Source organism: Canis lupus, chromosome 22, assembly GCF_048164855.1.
Source record: "Canis lupus baileyi chromosome 22, mCanLup2.hap1, whole genome shotgun sequence".
Classification (NCBI taxonomy): domain Eukaryota; kingdom Metazoa; phylum Chordata; class Mammalia; order Carnivora; family Canidae; genus Canis; species Canis lupus.
The window spans coordinates 42,908,069-42,925,410 of record NC_132859.1 but is presented as its reverse complement, the minus strand read 5'-3'; the positions used below and the strand labels follow the sequence as shown (position 1 = coordinate 42,925,410).

Genomic DNA, 17,342 nt, shown 5'->3' with positions numbered 1-17,342 from the left:
GAATGAGGGTAACACTCACCACTATAGCATAGTTTAATTTCTCATCACACACCAGTGTAATGCATTGTCCTAGCTAGAGGTGGCCTTTAGAGGCCTGAGGCTCCTTCTACTTTGTGGCTCTGCTGTCCTCTGCGGCCTCTCAGTCTTTTGCTGGGTCATTCATATCAGCCAACAGATGCAGAAAGAGAGAACAAAGAAGTCAGCACACCTGCTCCCTAACCACCTCCACAGGAAAATGGTCCACACCACTTTCCCTCCCAGACCACAGGCAAGAACCAGTCACACAGCTCCACTTCAATGCAAAGGGCCTGGCAAATGTAGCCCCGGCTGGGCTGACAACCCCCCGCCCCAGCAACATACCTCTGACCCAAGAGGTGCAGGGCACACAAGTCTTTGATGGACAAGTGTCATCCCTCCCACACCTGAGGATGGCATGCTGCCCATTCTTCTCCTAGAATGTCCCACCTCTGCATGGAGTACTTGAACTCACCTCTCCAGAGACTCAACATCCACAAGACACAGTCCTTTATAAACCTGCCAGGTCACGTAATCCTTCGCAATGAAGAGGCCCAAATTAGCCAAGCCGCTTTCCCAAAGTCACACATCAAAAGGCTGTGAAGTGCTTGGAACCACATGGATAAGAGCCGAGGGCCATGAGGCTCCCTGCTTAGGCCATCTAGGTCTCCTGGACCCCATGATTGAGCATCTGAGGCAGGATGCTCACTCCACCCTGGCACAGGTCTGTGCTTTCCTCACATGGTTACACATAATGGAAGCTAGGTGCATTGTCCTCACAAGAAGAAAACACAAAGGACTCTCAACCCCCAGGACATGTCAGAGCTAGGCCCCTTTTTTGAACAACCATCACAAAAATCAACAGGAAACTATGCATCTTAGAAATATGCTTTTAAAGATTGCGCTATCGTTTCTACTTTTCTAAGGGAGAGGATTAAACTAACAGCTATTGAAACAAATTCCATTGTTCTTATGGTGCAAAGAACCATAAACCATGCAGTGTTTTTAACAGTCATTCTAGAAGTTTCCCAATACAGGTTACCATGTGAACCTTTTAGCAGAACCCATGGGTAGAATCTGCACAGAGATCCTGTGAGCATGTGAAATGTTTCATATTTACGTATATGGCTTGGGTTTTTGTTTTTTAAGTGCATTTTTCTATTCTAAATTTCTTTACTTTCCTCTTGCTGCCCGGCATTTCTGTTCATTCATTTCTTTCTTTCTTTCTTTCTTTCTTTCTTTCTTTCTTTCTTTCTTTCTTTCTTTCTTTCTTTCCTTCCTTCCTTCCTTTCTTTCTTTCTTTCTTTCTTTCTTTCTTTCTTTCTTTCTTTCTTTCTTCTCTCTCTTTCTTTTCTCTTTGTCTCTCACCAGAAACTGAAAGTTCTAGAAAGGGTCTCTGAAATTCCAGAGGGCACATGAGAATTATCATATAATAGATCTTCAATAAACAATAATAGCTACCCTTTAAAAATCACTTTACAATGTGCAGGGTCCATCTACAGGCACTATTTTATTCATTTCTCCAGAGCTGCCAAGTGTTACCATTCTCTTGCATGGCAGACAAAAACCTTGAGGGACAGTGGGGGTGAATGACTTGTTCAAGATCCCACTGCTAATGTGGCCAAACGTAAACATCATGGCTCTGGTTTGCAGGCTTTTTCAACTACAGCATGATAATAAATGCCCTCCCTCCCCAAAAGCAAACATATGAATAACACCACAACAAATAGTCTTTCAAAATTCACACTTACACACTGATAAATTTTGAGGAGATTATAAAAACTTCTGGAAAACATTCTATTTCACAAAGAGTTCCCTGCTGAATTATCAGCATTCCAAATAAAGTTGAGAAGAATTTGGTTTTCAAAACATGATTCTTTTTACCTAATTTTCTGTAAAAGAAAGCACCCAAATATAATTATCAGTTGTATATAAACATAAACAATGTGTTCAACAATATGACACACAAAAAAGATTTCATACTCTTCTCAAAAATCCATGCATCCCTCAGGACAGAGATTTAAAATCACAAAAATATAAAGCCTTTATGTAGAAAACCACTGGTTTTTCTGAGGAATGCTTGGCCTTGGCATGTTGAAATGCCCAGGCTAACCCCACAGGCCTTGAGGGGTGTTTGATATGTATAGCGGGAAGCAGATTATTCCCAGGGGCATTGCCCGGTCTCAGTAGAGCAGAAATGTAGAACAGAGGAGACCCAGAGGTGGAGGTCAGCCTAGGTTAATGTCCACTTTGGCTATTTGCAGCAGTTCTGTTTATGCCTCAGGGGAAAGGTTGCTTCCAGGGCCTTTTAATTCATGGTTAGGGTCGGCTTTAGGGACATGGTAGGGCTGAGGAAACCACAGCAGGTCCACTTTGAGCATCGGCAGTGCTTACAGCAGTCAATGAATGTCTCCCCAAACACATTTTCACTTTATAGACCTTGACCGAGCATCTACTGTATGCACAGCATGTGCTCGGTGCTAGGAAATTACGATCAGGGAACAACCCTCTGCTCTTGAGTTGCTGACGGGTTATTTGTCCACACAGCCATGAAAGAGAAAGAACTCGGACAAATGAGAGAACAGAAGGGCACAGGGTTTCTGGTGGATAGTCCCAGAGGACTGAGAGAGTGTGCTATTGGTGCCCAAGTATAGCTTTGAGCAGTTCCGATTATGCAGCTTGACCACCAGGTTCTCACAGGGCTGGGCATTCAGGGAGCCAGCTGTGCTTTTACAAAGATAAAAGTTGGTCAACCTCTAGCTTTCTCGGAGAAACGTGGTAAACTGGGATTGTAAAAGGCAGAAGAGAAGAGCCAGTGACAGACTGAATCCCTGCCGTCCATGTAGTAGGGGTCGAAGGCAGGTGCATGATCACGTTTACAACATAGTCAGCCTGGGAGCCAGGGCACAGAATGGCATTCTTGGGGGCTTTCCCTCTCTGGCTTCCTCCCATGGCCCCAGGAGAGGCTGCAGACAGAAGGGCTCATTAAGAGTCTCACAGCCAGGGTGCAGTCTTGCCCCTGCACCCCACACAGGGTGCCTGTGTTCACTAGCAAGTAGTCTTTACAAGCCCCACAGAGGTGCCAGACCTCCGCATGAGCTGGAGGTAGAGGAGTAAAGAAGATGCAACCTGTGGTCAGGGTGGGGGCGAGGCAAGGGGGGTGAGGGTAGACAACCAAGAAAATAAACTATAGTATAGTTTGGATGTTTAAAAGTGAAAGCCCAGAGAACAGAGTAGCCTGGCTTCTTAAGGAAAGAAGGCCAAGGATGGGCCCCTGAGAAGCAGCAGCATGTTAGCTGGTCTCCAAAGACCATCCAGGGGGCGGACTTGGTGACTATAGGGCCCGGGAAGGGAGGGGACACACCTCTCCCCTGAGATGAACACTCTCCACAGCCAGGACTGAGCCTGCTTCGCATCGTGGGAGTGTCTCTGTCTGCAGATTCTCATATAAAGATTTGAGACTCTGTGGTTTATTAGGAGGTGAGCTCAGGAAACACAGAGAGGGGAGAGGACACGACACAGGGAAGGGAAAAGAAGGCAAATGACTCATTATCAATCAAGCAGAACTGGAGCTCATTTCCATTGGGGAGCAACAAGAGCCAGTGTAGAACACACTCCTGCGCAGCAGGCAGGGGAGTGGGGGTACTAATCCACCAGCTTCCCCAGCCTCTGGTTGGGGGCTGCTCCCAGGAGCCCCCCACCCCCACTTGAGGGACAGCCAAGCCATCTCTGGGATCCAGAGCCATCTTAGGCAAAGAATCACATGTAGATACGTATACCTAGGTATGGAGTGCTGATCTGTAGGCAGGAGGAAATAATAGAAGCCAATTCAACAGGCAGAAGATAAAAAGGCTGAGGGGTGGCAGACAGTATGATCAAGACTTTACGTATGTTGTCTTATAATTCCCTGACAGCCACTGTCCCCATTTTCAGGTCAGGAAACGCGCTCAGCCGTGGGTCTACTAGAATCCAATGTGCTTGTTCTTTGCCCATGGATAGGTGAGGGGGGAAGCTCTATTAAGGATCCATCTCGTGCTCTGAGCAGACACATGTAACACAGTTGATGGGTGTCACCTCCTTTAATCCCCACACCGAGCCAGGGAATGTGCCCCTTTCACCAATGAGAGTACTGAGGCTGAGAGGCTCCCAGAGCTTTCCACCCAGGCCCGCCAACTCCACAGCCTCTGCTCTTCCCTCTGCGCCAGCTGGCTCTGGTACTGGGACGGAGCAGGCTGGAGAAGTCGCTGAGATCCAGCCCCTGCCGCAGGGACTTGTCATCATCGGAGGAGGGCTCATCCCTGTGTGTCATCAGCCAGAACCCAGATTGGGTCATGGGATGAGCCAGACAGGCTGTCACACCAGGAGAACTCAGGGAAGGAGGAGGCCACATCTGGGCAGGGAGACAAGAAAGTGCTGTAAGAAAAGGGGAACCGAAGAGATGAGGTCTTTGAGGGGCCACTGGAGCTTTGCCACGTGGAGATGGTGGGAATGGACCCCAAAGACAGTGGGAGGAGCCAGGAAGAGGCAGGGCCCAGGCCCTCAGGCTTCCAGGAGGACTGTGCTTAAATCAGCCCCCACTGGGCTCAGAATCCTCCTGGAAGAGGAGAAGCCCACTTTCTGACTCAAGAAAAAAGGGAACTCAGATGTCCTGCCAGTCAGACCCTAGAACTGGGTCTCTGAGTTGAAAATGTGTTCAACCAACATCTGAATTCCCTTAAGGCTGTGGTTCTAAGGAAGTCCTGGCAAGTACCGTGCTCTGTGGACAACACTGTGAAACACTGACCACTTTAAGTTCATTCTCTGAAACAGTAGTCATTTAATTGGTAGGAAATCTGTGTGGTAAATGGCATCTGGCAGGACTGTGCCTCAGTGTCCCAGCACAGCGGAGCTGTGGCCCCCGGAGGCCTCACGCCCCGCAGCTGGGGTCCACACGCAAGTTGATCTCCTCCACAGCCCCGGGACCCTCATCACCCAAACCCCATCACCCAAGTCCTGTGAGGTTCCTAATAAAGGAAAACAGCTTCTGTTGGCAACTGCTGTGCCCAAGGCCACGAGACTCTGCCAGATAGTCGTGGCTGAGGAGGACTGTGCCATCCCACTCACTCCCGAGGCACACCATCCTGTTTGGCTTCAACAAAACTAAGACTAAGCACCCTCTGCCCCTTGGCATGCAGGTCAACCCTTGCGGCCCCAGCCACCAGCTGTCACAAACGCTCTGGACAAAACTGAGCCCAGTTTAGGCCAACCCAGACCATGACCCCAAACTGAGAACCACTCCAGCCTGCCCTTGATCAGGGCAGCTGATCGCAGCAGACCAAGGGCTTCCACAGCACAGTCTATAAGCCAGAGCTTGGCTTTGGATAGAGATGCTCCTCATTCTGACTGGACCTGTTGTGGGTTCTGTGACCTTCGACAAGTTATGTAACTTCACTCACCTTTGTCTCCCCATCTGTAAAATATGACTGGAAATACCAACCTCTTTCTCCCCCACATCTCTCCTACAATGAGGCTTGTGCCTTGAGTTGAAAATAAACTTACGTGCTGAGTAGAAACAAACTCTGTTACTCCCCCACCACTCACACACAACACGCCTGGGACCAGATATGTGGGATTTTTCCACATTGACCACTTCTCTGACACCAGCCGGGCATCCTCCAGTTCCATGCTGAGCCTGTCTCCCTGCAGTTAGTTCCAGATCCTATGGTCAAGGGCTCAGGACTACATGACTTCAGATACCAATTTCAAGTCTCAGGTCCTCACTTGTACTTTTGACCAACCAGCTCTACATGACCCCCTTCTCAGGCTCCGTAATTTGCTGGAACAGCTCAGCTCACAGAACTCAGGGAAACGCTTATGTTCACCAGTTCATTATATAATAAAGGATATAGATGAACAACCAGATGAAGAGGTACATGGAGCAAGGCCCTGGAGGGTCCTAAGCACCGAGGAGATGGGTATGCCACTATCTAAGCACATGGATGTGCCAACCCCAAAGCTCTCAGAACCCCATTACTTTGGGGACTTTTATGGAAGCTTTATTATGTAGCTAGTCTATTATTAACTCATTTTCCAGCCCCTCTTCCTTCTCTGGAGGATGAGGCTGAGGCTGAAAGTTCTACATTTCTAATCATGGCATGGTCTTTCTGGTGGCCAGTCTCATCCTGGAGCCGCCCATAGTTGCCTCCTTAGAACGAAAGATGCTCCCATCACCCAGGAAATTACACGGGATTTAATTTAGGAGCCCTGTTTCAGAAACTAGGGTCAGGACCAAATATTAGCAGGAACCATGGTGACAGTCCAGTGTGTGTGTGTGTGTGTGTGTGTGTGTGTGTGTGTACACTGCCATCGCACAGGCTGTTGTGGATGGGATTTGTAGAAGTACCAAGACAGGGGTTGTTAACTTTGAGGGAGGCCAGGGCAGGTAACAGAGTCCTCTCCCATCCAACCAGGGAAAACCATGGCCCAAGGGCAAAGAGCCAAACCCAGGGCTGCCACCAGTAACCTTCCCTTCCCCCCATCTACACCCAAGCCAGCCTAGGGCAGGAGAGGGAGCATTCTGAGACCGAGGTCACCATCTGCCCACGCACAGATGCAATAGGAGCCAGATCTCGGAGTTTCTCCTAATCTTTGGAGCAAGGGAGGCCTGCAAAGCCTCACGGGACTCCTTGGGGACCTTCCACTCTGCCTCCTCAAGAGGTGCCCTCTTGAACCTTCCAGAGTCAGCTGCTCCCCAGGACTTCAAACCAGTCATGGGGAAGACACAGATGGCAGCCTCGCCTTGCTGTCAGGTGATAACAGCCCTCCCTGGTTTCTCTCTCCCTCCCACCCACAGACGTGGCCGAGGTTTTGCAGAGCCCTGACGGGAACTGGCTGGCCCTGAAGGACGGTACTCTGCCACCCACCCGCCTGCTGGCCAAACCCAAGAGTGGCACATTCCAGGCCCTGGAGGCAGCCTCCAGCGTGGCCTCTGCCTACGACGAGATGGGCTCAGACAGTGAGGAGGACTTTGACTGGAGCGAAGCTTTGAGCACGCTGTGCCCAAGGCCCCGAGGCCGGCCCAGGAACCCCCAGCCTCAGCCCGCACAGGCCCAGGGCTCGGACCAAGGCCCCTCAGCTGCCTCCTCGGGGCTCTCCCCAAACCCCGAGGCCATGTGCTCCGACTCAGAGACCTCCTCTGCAGGCTCCTCCCGGGAAGCTGGGCACCGGGCCAGACTGTCCTGGTTGCAGAGGAAGGCCCCCGGGGACCCTGAAGCCGAGAAGATGCGCCTGCAGGGAGAGCTGGACGTGAACTTCAACCCGCAGGCAGCCAGCAGGGAGACCTCGGACAGCAGCGAGCCTGAGGAGGCCCCTCACACTGTGGACCGGAAGGCCAGGAGGTGGAGAAGGGCCCGGCTGGGCTCAGAGGAGCCAAGCAAGGAGTTGTCTTCTCCCAACGCCCATTCCCAGGGGCTGGACGTACAGCAGGTAATAAAACTGGTAAACACTTTTCAGCAGGATGTGCCATCCTTCGTGCATGAGTGATGTGGAAAGGATTAGAATTCACAGACCCAGGTTCTCATCTTGGTTTGCTGCTAAGTAGCTGAGGGGCCTAGATGATTCACATCACGTCTCTGGGGCTCTATGACCTCCTCTCTGGAGACGAGAGCTTCCAGTTCAAAGTGGGTTTGCATCAGCACCACTGGGGAATGAGTTAGAATGCAGATTCTCAGGCCCCCCTACTCACAAACTGTGGGGAAGAAGTCCAGGCATGTGTGCTAACCCGCTCTCCTGGTGATTCTGCTGTACTAAAGCTTGATGGCCGCTGGCTTAGGGGTAAGGGTGTGAGGTCTCCAAATCCAGCTGTGTGACCTTGGGTAAGGGCTCAGGTTTTTGTGGATAATTTAACAACCCACTTTAAAGAACGGTGTAATGAGTGAGTAAGATGTTTACAATGAACCAAACTCTGTCCTAGACACAGTACAGGGCTCAGAAAATGTCATTTTAATAAGATAACTCAGGGCATGGTTTACTCACATTCTGTGATTCTCTCAGCCACCTCACACCCCCACTCAGAATCCTCAGTGGCTCTGCCCACATGGGTTAGTTCAGAAACCTCCTTTGAGACTATGATAATAGCTATGGACTCTTTCCATAAGAAAATGCACACACACACACACACACATGCCTCTTTAATTAAAATAAAGTTGCATTTGTAGACAAATGGGACTTCTGCATCAATGGGACAAAGCAGAGCATAAGGAAATTAGGCTCATGAAATAAAAGAAGGTTCATATATATTTAAGGGAGCATCAATAGCCAGCACATAAAAGATGAATTATTTAATAAAGATTTGGTGACAGATGCTTCATTTGAAAAAATAAGGTTAGATCTTACCATATATTATTCAGAAAATCAAAGAAGGGAGGAACTAACGGTCTACCTACCATTTTGCTTACAACTTCAGGTATCCCTGGCAAAGCCCATCACAGTGGACTGAATGTGGAACTTTGTAGAGCCCACTCTGGACTCAATATTTTCTAAACTCAAAAGTGACACATGTGACCTGGAAAGTTTGAATGACCTCATATAAACAATGGATTGCATTTGAAACTGAGAGTCTAGGGATCCCTGGGTGGCGCAGCGGTTTAGCGCCTGCCTTTGGCCCAGGGCGCGATCCTGGAGACCGGGGATCGAATCCCACATCGGGCTCCCAGTGCATGGAGCCTGCTTCTCCCTCTGCCTGTGTCTCTGCCTCTCTCTCTCTCTCTCTCTCTCTCTCTCTGTGTGTGACTATCATAAATAAATAAATAAATAAATAAATAAATAAATAAACAAACAAACTGAGAGTCTAATGGGAGATCTAGTTAGGTTGCCTCTGCCTTCTATAGGCTCATATTGCTGTCAACATAACTGAGGCCCTCAGATCACAGAATCTAGCATCCGTCCTACCTGAGTTGTTGCCTAGAAAACATCCTCTTTTTGATCTAGGGTCTCATTTTTTCCTCTGTGAAACCATATCATTACAAATCTGCCATGTGGGACTATTTTGATGATACAGTAGAAATATAAACTTCTGTTCAATGATGGCTCATTGTTAGCTAGCTCAAGTGAAGACTGTTTTACAGAGACTTTGGTCACTTGCCTGAAGGAATATTCTTGATGGTTGTCTGCATGACTCACTTGCCATGTATCCGCAACAACTGGCTGCGTGAACCTTCCTATTTATGCCGAAGTGGCTTGAAAGTTGTCTTCTGGTGGTAATCTTTGCAAGGCATTGGTAGGAGACAGGGCCAGCAGAAAAACTAGAACCAATGTTGCTTCTGCCTCCCTGGCAGTGTCCGCTCCTCCCCGGTAGGTGGCAGTAGTGTTGCACTAATGGGATTTCAAACCGAGACCCTCCTAGCACTCTTCATTTACTAAAGCAGTTCTCAAAAAAAAAAAAAAAAAAAAATATATATATATATATATATACACATACATATTTTATATGGTTAGACATATTTCATAAGGTTAGATCCTATATGTTTGTACATATACATACAAGTATTTTTAACTGTTTGCATACTTTTTAACTGTATGAATAAATGAATATAATGTAAAGAAAATTGTGAACATACAGATACAGTCCTCCCTGACCGCAACCTAAATCCCCACCTTCTCCCCAAAATAACTGTAGTTGTATTTGTGCGTTAATATATGTATAGTACATTTAGAAATACAGTTCTGTAAAGGTATCTGTATTTTAGCAAAATCGGCCTCTTACTCTCCATAGTCTCCTGTTCCCTGTTATTAATTAATAATTATTACACACATCTAGGCTCCGTGCCTGCAAAAGATTGCCTCAAGGTAGTCCCCAGCAGAGTCGTGGGAGTGGGAGCCATTGGTCCAGGGTGCAAGCAGTAGGGGTGCATTTCCTGTAGAAAATTTTAAAACAATAACAAGTCCAATAAAAGTTAGTCTTCTTATCACCGTGCACCATACAGGGACAATTCTAAGCAATGTAACTTACAGGTAGACCGTTAGTTCTTCCCTTCTTTGATTTTCCGAATAATATATGGTAAGATCTAACCTTATTTTTTCAAATGAAGCATTTGTCACCAAATCATTATTAAATAATTCATATTTTATGTGCTGGCAATTGATGCTCCCTTTAATATATATGAACCTTCTTTTATTTCATGAGCCTAATTTCCTTATGCTCTGCTTTGTCCCATTGATGCAGAAGTCCCATTTGTCTACAAATGCAACTTTATTTTAATTATAATAACTTATAATATACTTTGATATCTGATAGATGGTCTTCCCTTCACGTTTGTTTGTTTTTAAGATTTTATCTATTCATGAGAGACACAGAGAGACAGGCAGAGACATAAGCAGAGACAGAAGCGGGCTCCCTGGGGGGACCCTGATGCTGGACTCGATTCCAGGACCCTGGGATCACTCCCTGAGCTGAAGGTAGATGCTCAACCACTGAGCCACCCAGATGCCCCAAATAATTCTTTTTTTGATATCTTATAAAGTATCTTAACTTTTCTCAATCCTTTACTCATATAAGTGACTTTATACAATCTTCTCTTGAAGGTGAAAAAAATTTTTTAAGTTTTGATTGGATTGCTCCAAATACATTTATCTGTTTGGGAAAAATCTTGTATCTTACAATATTGAGGCTTCCCATCCAACTGTGTCATACTTGTCTCCATTTATGTACTTTCACTCAAGTTTTAGAGATTTTTTTCAAAGCTTCTACTTTTTTTATTAAGAGGTTTTTCAGTCAGTATGTTACACATTTTGTTGACACCATGGGTGAGATCTTTTTTATCTATTACATGTTCTAATTGGTTTCTGATGGTGTAGAGATCACTATTGATTTTATGTTTATATTTTATAACTTAGCACCTAATAGACTCTTAGTCCTAATAGTCTTTCACATGATTCTCTTAGCTATTCCAGGTAGATCATCATCTTGTTCGCAGGAAGGACATTTATATGGTTTTTTCCATGATTTACACTTACTTCTCTTGCTCGCCTTATGGCCCTGGAGACAACCTGTGCTACACTTTTAAGTGGTAGTGACATTGGCATTCATGTCTTGCTGTCATCCTTAGTCACCTGCTTGCAGTGCTACATGGTGAAGTATGTTGCCTCCTCTATGTTCAATAGTTCAAAACAAAGATGCATCTATCTATTCCTGACTTCCTAAATGCTTTAAAGCAGGCATGTGAGTTTTATCAACTGCTTTCTGCCATCTCTTGAGATGGTCCTATAGCTTTTCTTCTGTTAATGATTGTAGATCATTAATAGATTGCTTAATTCTGAAACATCTTCTCATTTGTTATGTAAATCTTATTGGGACCTGATCTCTTTGTGTAAAAACTGGCTTTTTACTTGCAGGTTTCCATGTTCAGGCCATCTGGTTCAGCTTTGTTATCAGGTTATACTAACAACTTGGCAAGGATTCTCTTTTTACTATTTTCTAGAATACTTTATATGACATGATAATTTTCTGGAAGTTTGGAAGAGTTTACCTATAAAGTTATCCAGGTCTACCTTAAGTGAGAGGCAGTTTTAGTAGTGGATTTTATATATTAGGATATGTAGAAAATATATAAGAAATATGTTAGAAAACAGGAGTAAAAGGCAAATGTTACTTAATATAAAAGCAAAAACAAAAATTATTGAGATTGATCAATAAAATAAAAAGCTGGTTCATATATATATATATATTCATTATATATAATATGTGTGTGTATAATGAATTTCCCCTCAAATGCAGTTGTTTGCATCCCACAAGCTTTGATCTATGGTGTGCCCACTGTCAAAGTTTTCTAAGTAAATTATCATTTCCAATGTGATTCTCATTTCAATAAAAATTCAGAGGTAATTAGAAGAGTAGAAAACTTTCTGGTTTTGCTTTGTTTTTGTGTCTAATTTTTAGTATTATGGCATTGTGAGCAATAAATATAGCTTCTGTGATTATGCTATTGGGAATTTGTTGGGATTTCCTTTGTGACCCAATAGAGGCCAATTTTTGTGACTATTGCATACCTGTGTTTGAAAAGAACACATATCCTCTGTTTGTTGAGAACTCCATGTATATGTGCACATTCTCCTGGATGTCAGCAAAACAGACAAGGTCCTAACTCAGAAGTCTATGTTCCTTCTTCATTTTCATGTCTGCTAGGCTTCATTTCCCTAACTTCTCTACTCTTTTCTACTGTTATCTTCATGCTTCTATGGTTTTCTTATTTACTGTCTCTTCAGTCTGGCAAGTTCCTATGAAGCACACCTGCATGTGCTGGGAGCTCCACTCCCTGCTGGACCCCTGCCCTCACCAGCCCTAATTAGCAAGTAGAGCCAGCTGAGGGCAGAAGTCCTGTCCTGCATTCTCTGCGTCCCCAGCCTCAAATCTCACCTCACATGTAACTTCGCACATGGAGTTGCTCTGTGATCTGTAACCATAGACTGCCCAACAGTTCTCTGACCTCCAGAACCCCAACCCTTGTTGTCTGCTGATGGGATGAAGTCTGTGGGTCAGAATCACTTTCCCTCCAAAGCCCTGCGCAGATATTTCACTACCTCTTATCTTGACGTGATGAATAGATGCCTGAAGACATCCCAGTTTTTCCTCTATGTAGAGCAGTTTTCTCTTTTCTGCAACATTTGTTTGATTTGCCATTATCTTTAAAAAGCAAACATTTTGCCAGAAGTGAAGTGTGTTCTCATTTCATGCTCTTGCACATAAGACAGTGAGCTCTTCTCTGCACACTCAGGTATTTTTTCAACTTAGGAGTATTTCCTTCTGTCATTTGATTCTTACTTCTTCCAGGCCATCTGTAATCGTGACATTGAATCTTGATTCTCTGTCTTCCATGCCTACAATCTTCTCTTATTGTCTTCCCCATCTCTGACAGATCTTTTCTTTAGCCTTCTAGAATACCTGCCCAAGTTTGTCCTCCCATCACTCATTTGTGTTCCCAGAACTAATTCTGTGATCACTGTCGTCAGATGCAGGTCCTAAACCTACTGCTATGCTTTTGGTCTTTCTGAGGTCCTTTGTCTCAGCAGTCTCACAATTCATCTCATGCCACAGCCATGCCTTTTATCTGAGTATTTCTCCCGTGTAACTTTCTGTACCTCTTCACTGAAACTCTGTCTTATCATGCCCTAATGAAAACACAAAACTACTATCAGACATTGTGTCCCACTTGTTTTGTAAAATTTACGTGATGCCTTCAAGCCATCTTTGGTGTCCTTTGCTCTGCAGTATTTTTCCATAAGCTCCGTGTTAACTTTTTCTGTCAGTCATCCTTAAGTGAGGATAATACTGTCTACACCTCGCTGTTTGCCCATATCTAGCGTACTCTAACCATTTCCCCTCTGCTAGCTGAAGAGAGGAGCTTTGTCCTATGCTCATCATCTTGTTGTATGTTTCTCTGAACCCATGGGTAAGAACCTACAATGTGAATATGCATATGCTGAATGAATGAGTAGAAAAGAACAAAAATCATTTCTATATTTCTATATGGTTTTATAGTGCTTGCCCCCAGGGCTTCACATTTCCACGACCACACCTCCTGGAATGCAACATGGTACCATAGTGAGTTTGTCCCTCTGCCCACCTGAATGTTTTGGGGAGATACATTTTCTAAGTGGCTATAAAACAAGGAGGAAAAAAAAGAAACAAGGAGGAAGTAACAAGGTTGGGTGTAGGTCTTCTCTCTGCATGCTTCAAATGCCCCACCACCACAACAAAAGGCTCAGATATTGTGCTTTTGTTTGTTTGGTGTTTATTTTATTTTATTTTATTTTATTTTATATTATTTTATTTTAAGCATTTTTCTCACACTCTGAACCAGGGTTTGAAGTTGGGAGAATATTAGGGGATGGGCCAGGAATTATCCTGACTACTTAGGAGAAGGAGAGAGTGGATGGGTCCCCAAAAACTCTTTTTTCTGTTCATTTGTAAGGGCCTTATACTTAGTGAAAAATTTTCCCATCCATTTACTAGTAACAAGCTAGCTTCCATTTATTTTTAGTTATGTAAGTGTTCACCTTTTTCTGTACTTCCCACACAGTTTTGGTGGAAAATTTGGAGAGATTGTAGAGTGATGTTTGCCAGATGTCGTTTTAAAATGGAAACCTGCTAATTAATTTTTCGTTGATTGAGACATCAGGATTGCAGGAGGCTGCTATTTCAGTTTCCTCTGACGTTTCATTTTTTGTTGTACTCATTAGTGAAACTTGTTTCCTGGGGGTAATTATGCCCCCTTGTCTAGCAGGCAAGGTCCTAATTATTTTTAAAAGATGTTCTAAGAGTCTTGCCACACTGGGAAGCTACTAATTTTTTATAACTAACAATCTGAAAATATTCATTTATTTCATGTGTTTATGCCTTGCTACAAAAAGAATTTAAAGTGGTTTATATAAATGTAAACACAAGAGAATAAAATGAAAATATAAGAAAAGTAGGACACACGGAAAATCAGGATATGAAAAACAAATGAACCTAGGAGTAATGATAGTTCACAATATGGATGCAATGAGGTCCTAATCACAGGCTAACAATACCAAAAATTTGGCTCTAAACTTTCTAGAAGACAATAGGAAGAGAATGATGTGAGCAGCTTGCTGAGTTATGGAAACCATATTAGAACAGTAGATGTGTTCCTTAGAGGATACTGCTCTTGGGGCTGAAATCCATGAGAAATTTATCCCATGGGTCCTCATGAGCAGAATGTTATCACCCTCCACTATAAACTCCTTCAAAAAAAACCCTTACATTGGAAACTGCTTCTCAGTGTCACTCATTATGGACCAGTACATCACCACAGGCACATTTCAATCAAGTCGTTCTGTTAGGGGCCAAAAAGCTGACCTCTGCTGGTCCGGGTTGCTCCAGGATTCAGTTTTGGGATATGTAGAGGAGTGAATGGCTACTTCCCCAAGCCCTGGTTCATGAATGTTGTTCAGTTCTGAATTCAAGGGGATGTTCTCTGACAAATGCTAGCAAGACCACAGGTACGGAGGGTAGTGTCACATGACTCCCTACTCCGTGAATAATGAGGCACCCAACAGGTGTGCCTCCTTCTGAGGTGTGCCAAGAGAATATCCCAAAGCAAGCTCCTCAATCTACTCCAATTGTACTTGAATTTCCTCCAGTATACAGACCAAAGGATGATAATCCCTGCACCCATTGGGTGCACCCTGCACCCAATTCTTCCCCATTGATTTTCAGATCTTTTTAGGCATGGAACTTTGCCTGAAATGAAAACCTAAGGAGAAGACAATAATATGGCTGAAGGTGAACCGGCTCTGGGCTGCCCTCTGCCCTTGCCCCTTACTCCCACCTACACAGCAGCTTAAACAAGTACAAATAATAATCTGGAAACAGCTTTGAGCAGGTATGACCAATACCTCCTCAAGAGAAGAAAAATCTTGTCAGGTATCTGTCAAGTGATTCCCTTTGAGCATGAGGACTGCTAGGTGGGCCCTCCAAGATAACCTGGTTACAGAGAATACATCTTGCTGAATAATGGTGATTCTTAAATATGTCATATTAATGACATATTTTTATGTCATAGCCCTTATTGAGAACCTAATGAACACAAAGTATGTGTGTTGCATGGGGGGAGGGGGTTGCATAAACACAAGCACTCAAAGGTTTACATACAATGTCAAGGAGTTTTTAGAGCAGAAACTTCCCTGAGGTTCCACAGACTCTGGGTTAGAAACACTGCTGTATAGGATTTCTAACCAGGAGTCATTGGGTATTGAGGATCAGCCACCAAAAATGATGACATTAGTTTTGCAATAGTTAAAGTGTAGTCTTTGTTTTGGGCAGATGTTAAATAGGAGGGCTACCCATCAGTTTAGGCATTTACTTATTTGTGGCAATCAAACCATGGTAGCTCTGGGAAGAAAATGTTGAACTCTCTATTCCAAATGGCAGGGACCTGCACCCAGTTTACTCAAAATGGATAGCAAATCTTTAAGAACCAATGAAAAGAAGGGGATCTGGAACACACCTCAGTGCTTCTACCCCAACTCCTGCCCTGAATGTCATCACTTTTAGGAGATTCTTCCTGACAACTCTGATGTTCATGCTGGCATTAAGGTCCAGGTTCTGAATTGCCATCCAAATCCAAGAGTTTACACCCAATTCCAATGCAGAGTCAAAGAAAAAAAACAAAGATGGAAACCACTGTTTATGCTGCTTTATTCCTAACAGATTTCTCTACAAAGTGATAGAACAATTGTGGTCAGCATGAAAATAATTGTGTCTCAAAACAGAGTTTCTTGTGTAAATATTGACCTGAGAAGGCCAGGCTAGTGATTTTCTAGATATTTTATATGGTAGTGGCATAATTCTGGGGAACAAATAGCAGCCCTTTTAACAAATGGCGTAGTCTAACTCTGTCAGATAGGAGATTATAAAGAGAAAAAACCTGGAGGAGCGGCAGAGCCCATTAGTCAGGCAGGATTTTTTGTTCTGGGAGGAGGAAACGTGCCCCAGATGAGATTAGGGTTTTTTCCATTTATTTTAAATCAATTTTATAATCTGAAAGACTCAGGAAACAGCCTGGGATCCATACCAGGACAACTGACCTGTAATTGTAAAAGCTAAAAATAAACCTTCCTGATCGATATCTAGGTGCTAAGTTTTCACAACCTCCTTTAGCAAATACACACCCAAGAGCCAGCACCCACACCTGCCTTCTGTGTAGTTCCACTGGCCAGACTCAGGTCCTTCCATATGAAGGGGTTCTCACTGAGGCAAGAGGAAATGGATTATAATATTAAATTTGATAAGATTCCAGGTGACATGTTTCTGTTTCTATCATGTTAGGTGGTCAAGGATTTGGTGTGTATTTGTGTATGTGTATGTGTTCTTATCACACCAGTTATATAAAAAAATAAATGCCTTCATCACCAGGGCACTGAATGTGTATAAAACTAGTTCTAGGTTAATAGCAGTGCACTGAGAGAGGACAAATCTCTGCATTAAGGCACCGGAGACAAAAATTGTCCAAGTCCTCAGAAAAAACAGGTCAGCAATAGAGTCAGCCAGCCCCGAGGCTCATCCTCTCTTCTGCCAACGCATTTGCAAGTAAAACTACATGCGTTTGCCACAAACTCAGGACTGGATAACCTGTAAGTCAGGGCTCTTCTCTGAAGTTCACTAAAATATCTAAAAGCAAGCTGCAGAACCTGCTTTTTAGGTCAGGTTTGGTATTTTTCATCAGCAAGAACAGGGAGAGCCGCCAGGACACTGGGATATATTCAACGAAGGTTGTTATGGAACATTTGAAAGTCATCCTTCAGCTTGGCTTTTCTTTTTTTTTTTTAAA

The 17,342-nt window shown here is 44.3% G+C and overlaps 1 protein-coding gene across 8 annotated transcripts in view; it reads left to right on the top strand.

Annotated features, from left to right (window-relative positions):
* The window catches only part of MYRIP (myosin VIIA and Rab interacting protein), a 360,876-nt gene that overhangs the window by 291,629 nt on the left and 51,905 nt on the right, over positions 1 to 17,342 (top strand). For all 8 annotated transcript variants that reach the window (XM_072793244.1, XM_072793246.1, XM_072793248.1 and 5 more), the window contains one exon: positions 6,848 to 7,479. In XM_072793244.1, coding sequence (XP_072649345.1) covers positions 6,848 to 7,479 — 632 coding nt within the window. The remainder of the gene's footprint in view (positions 1 to 6,847; positions 7,480 to 17,342) is intronic.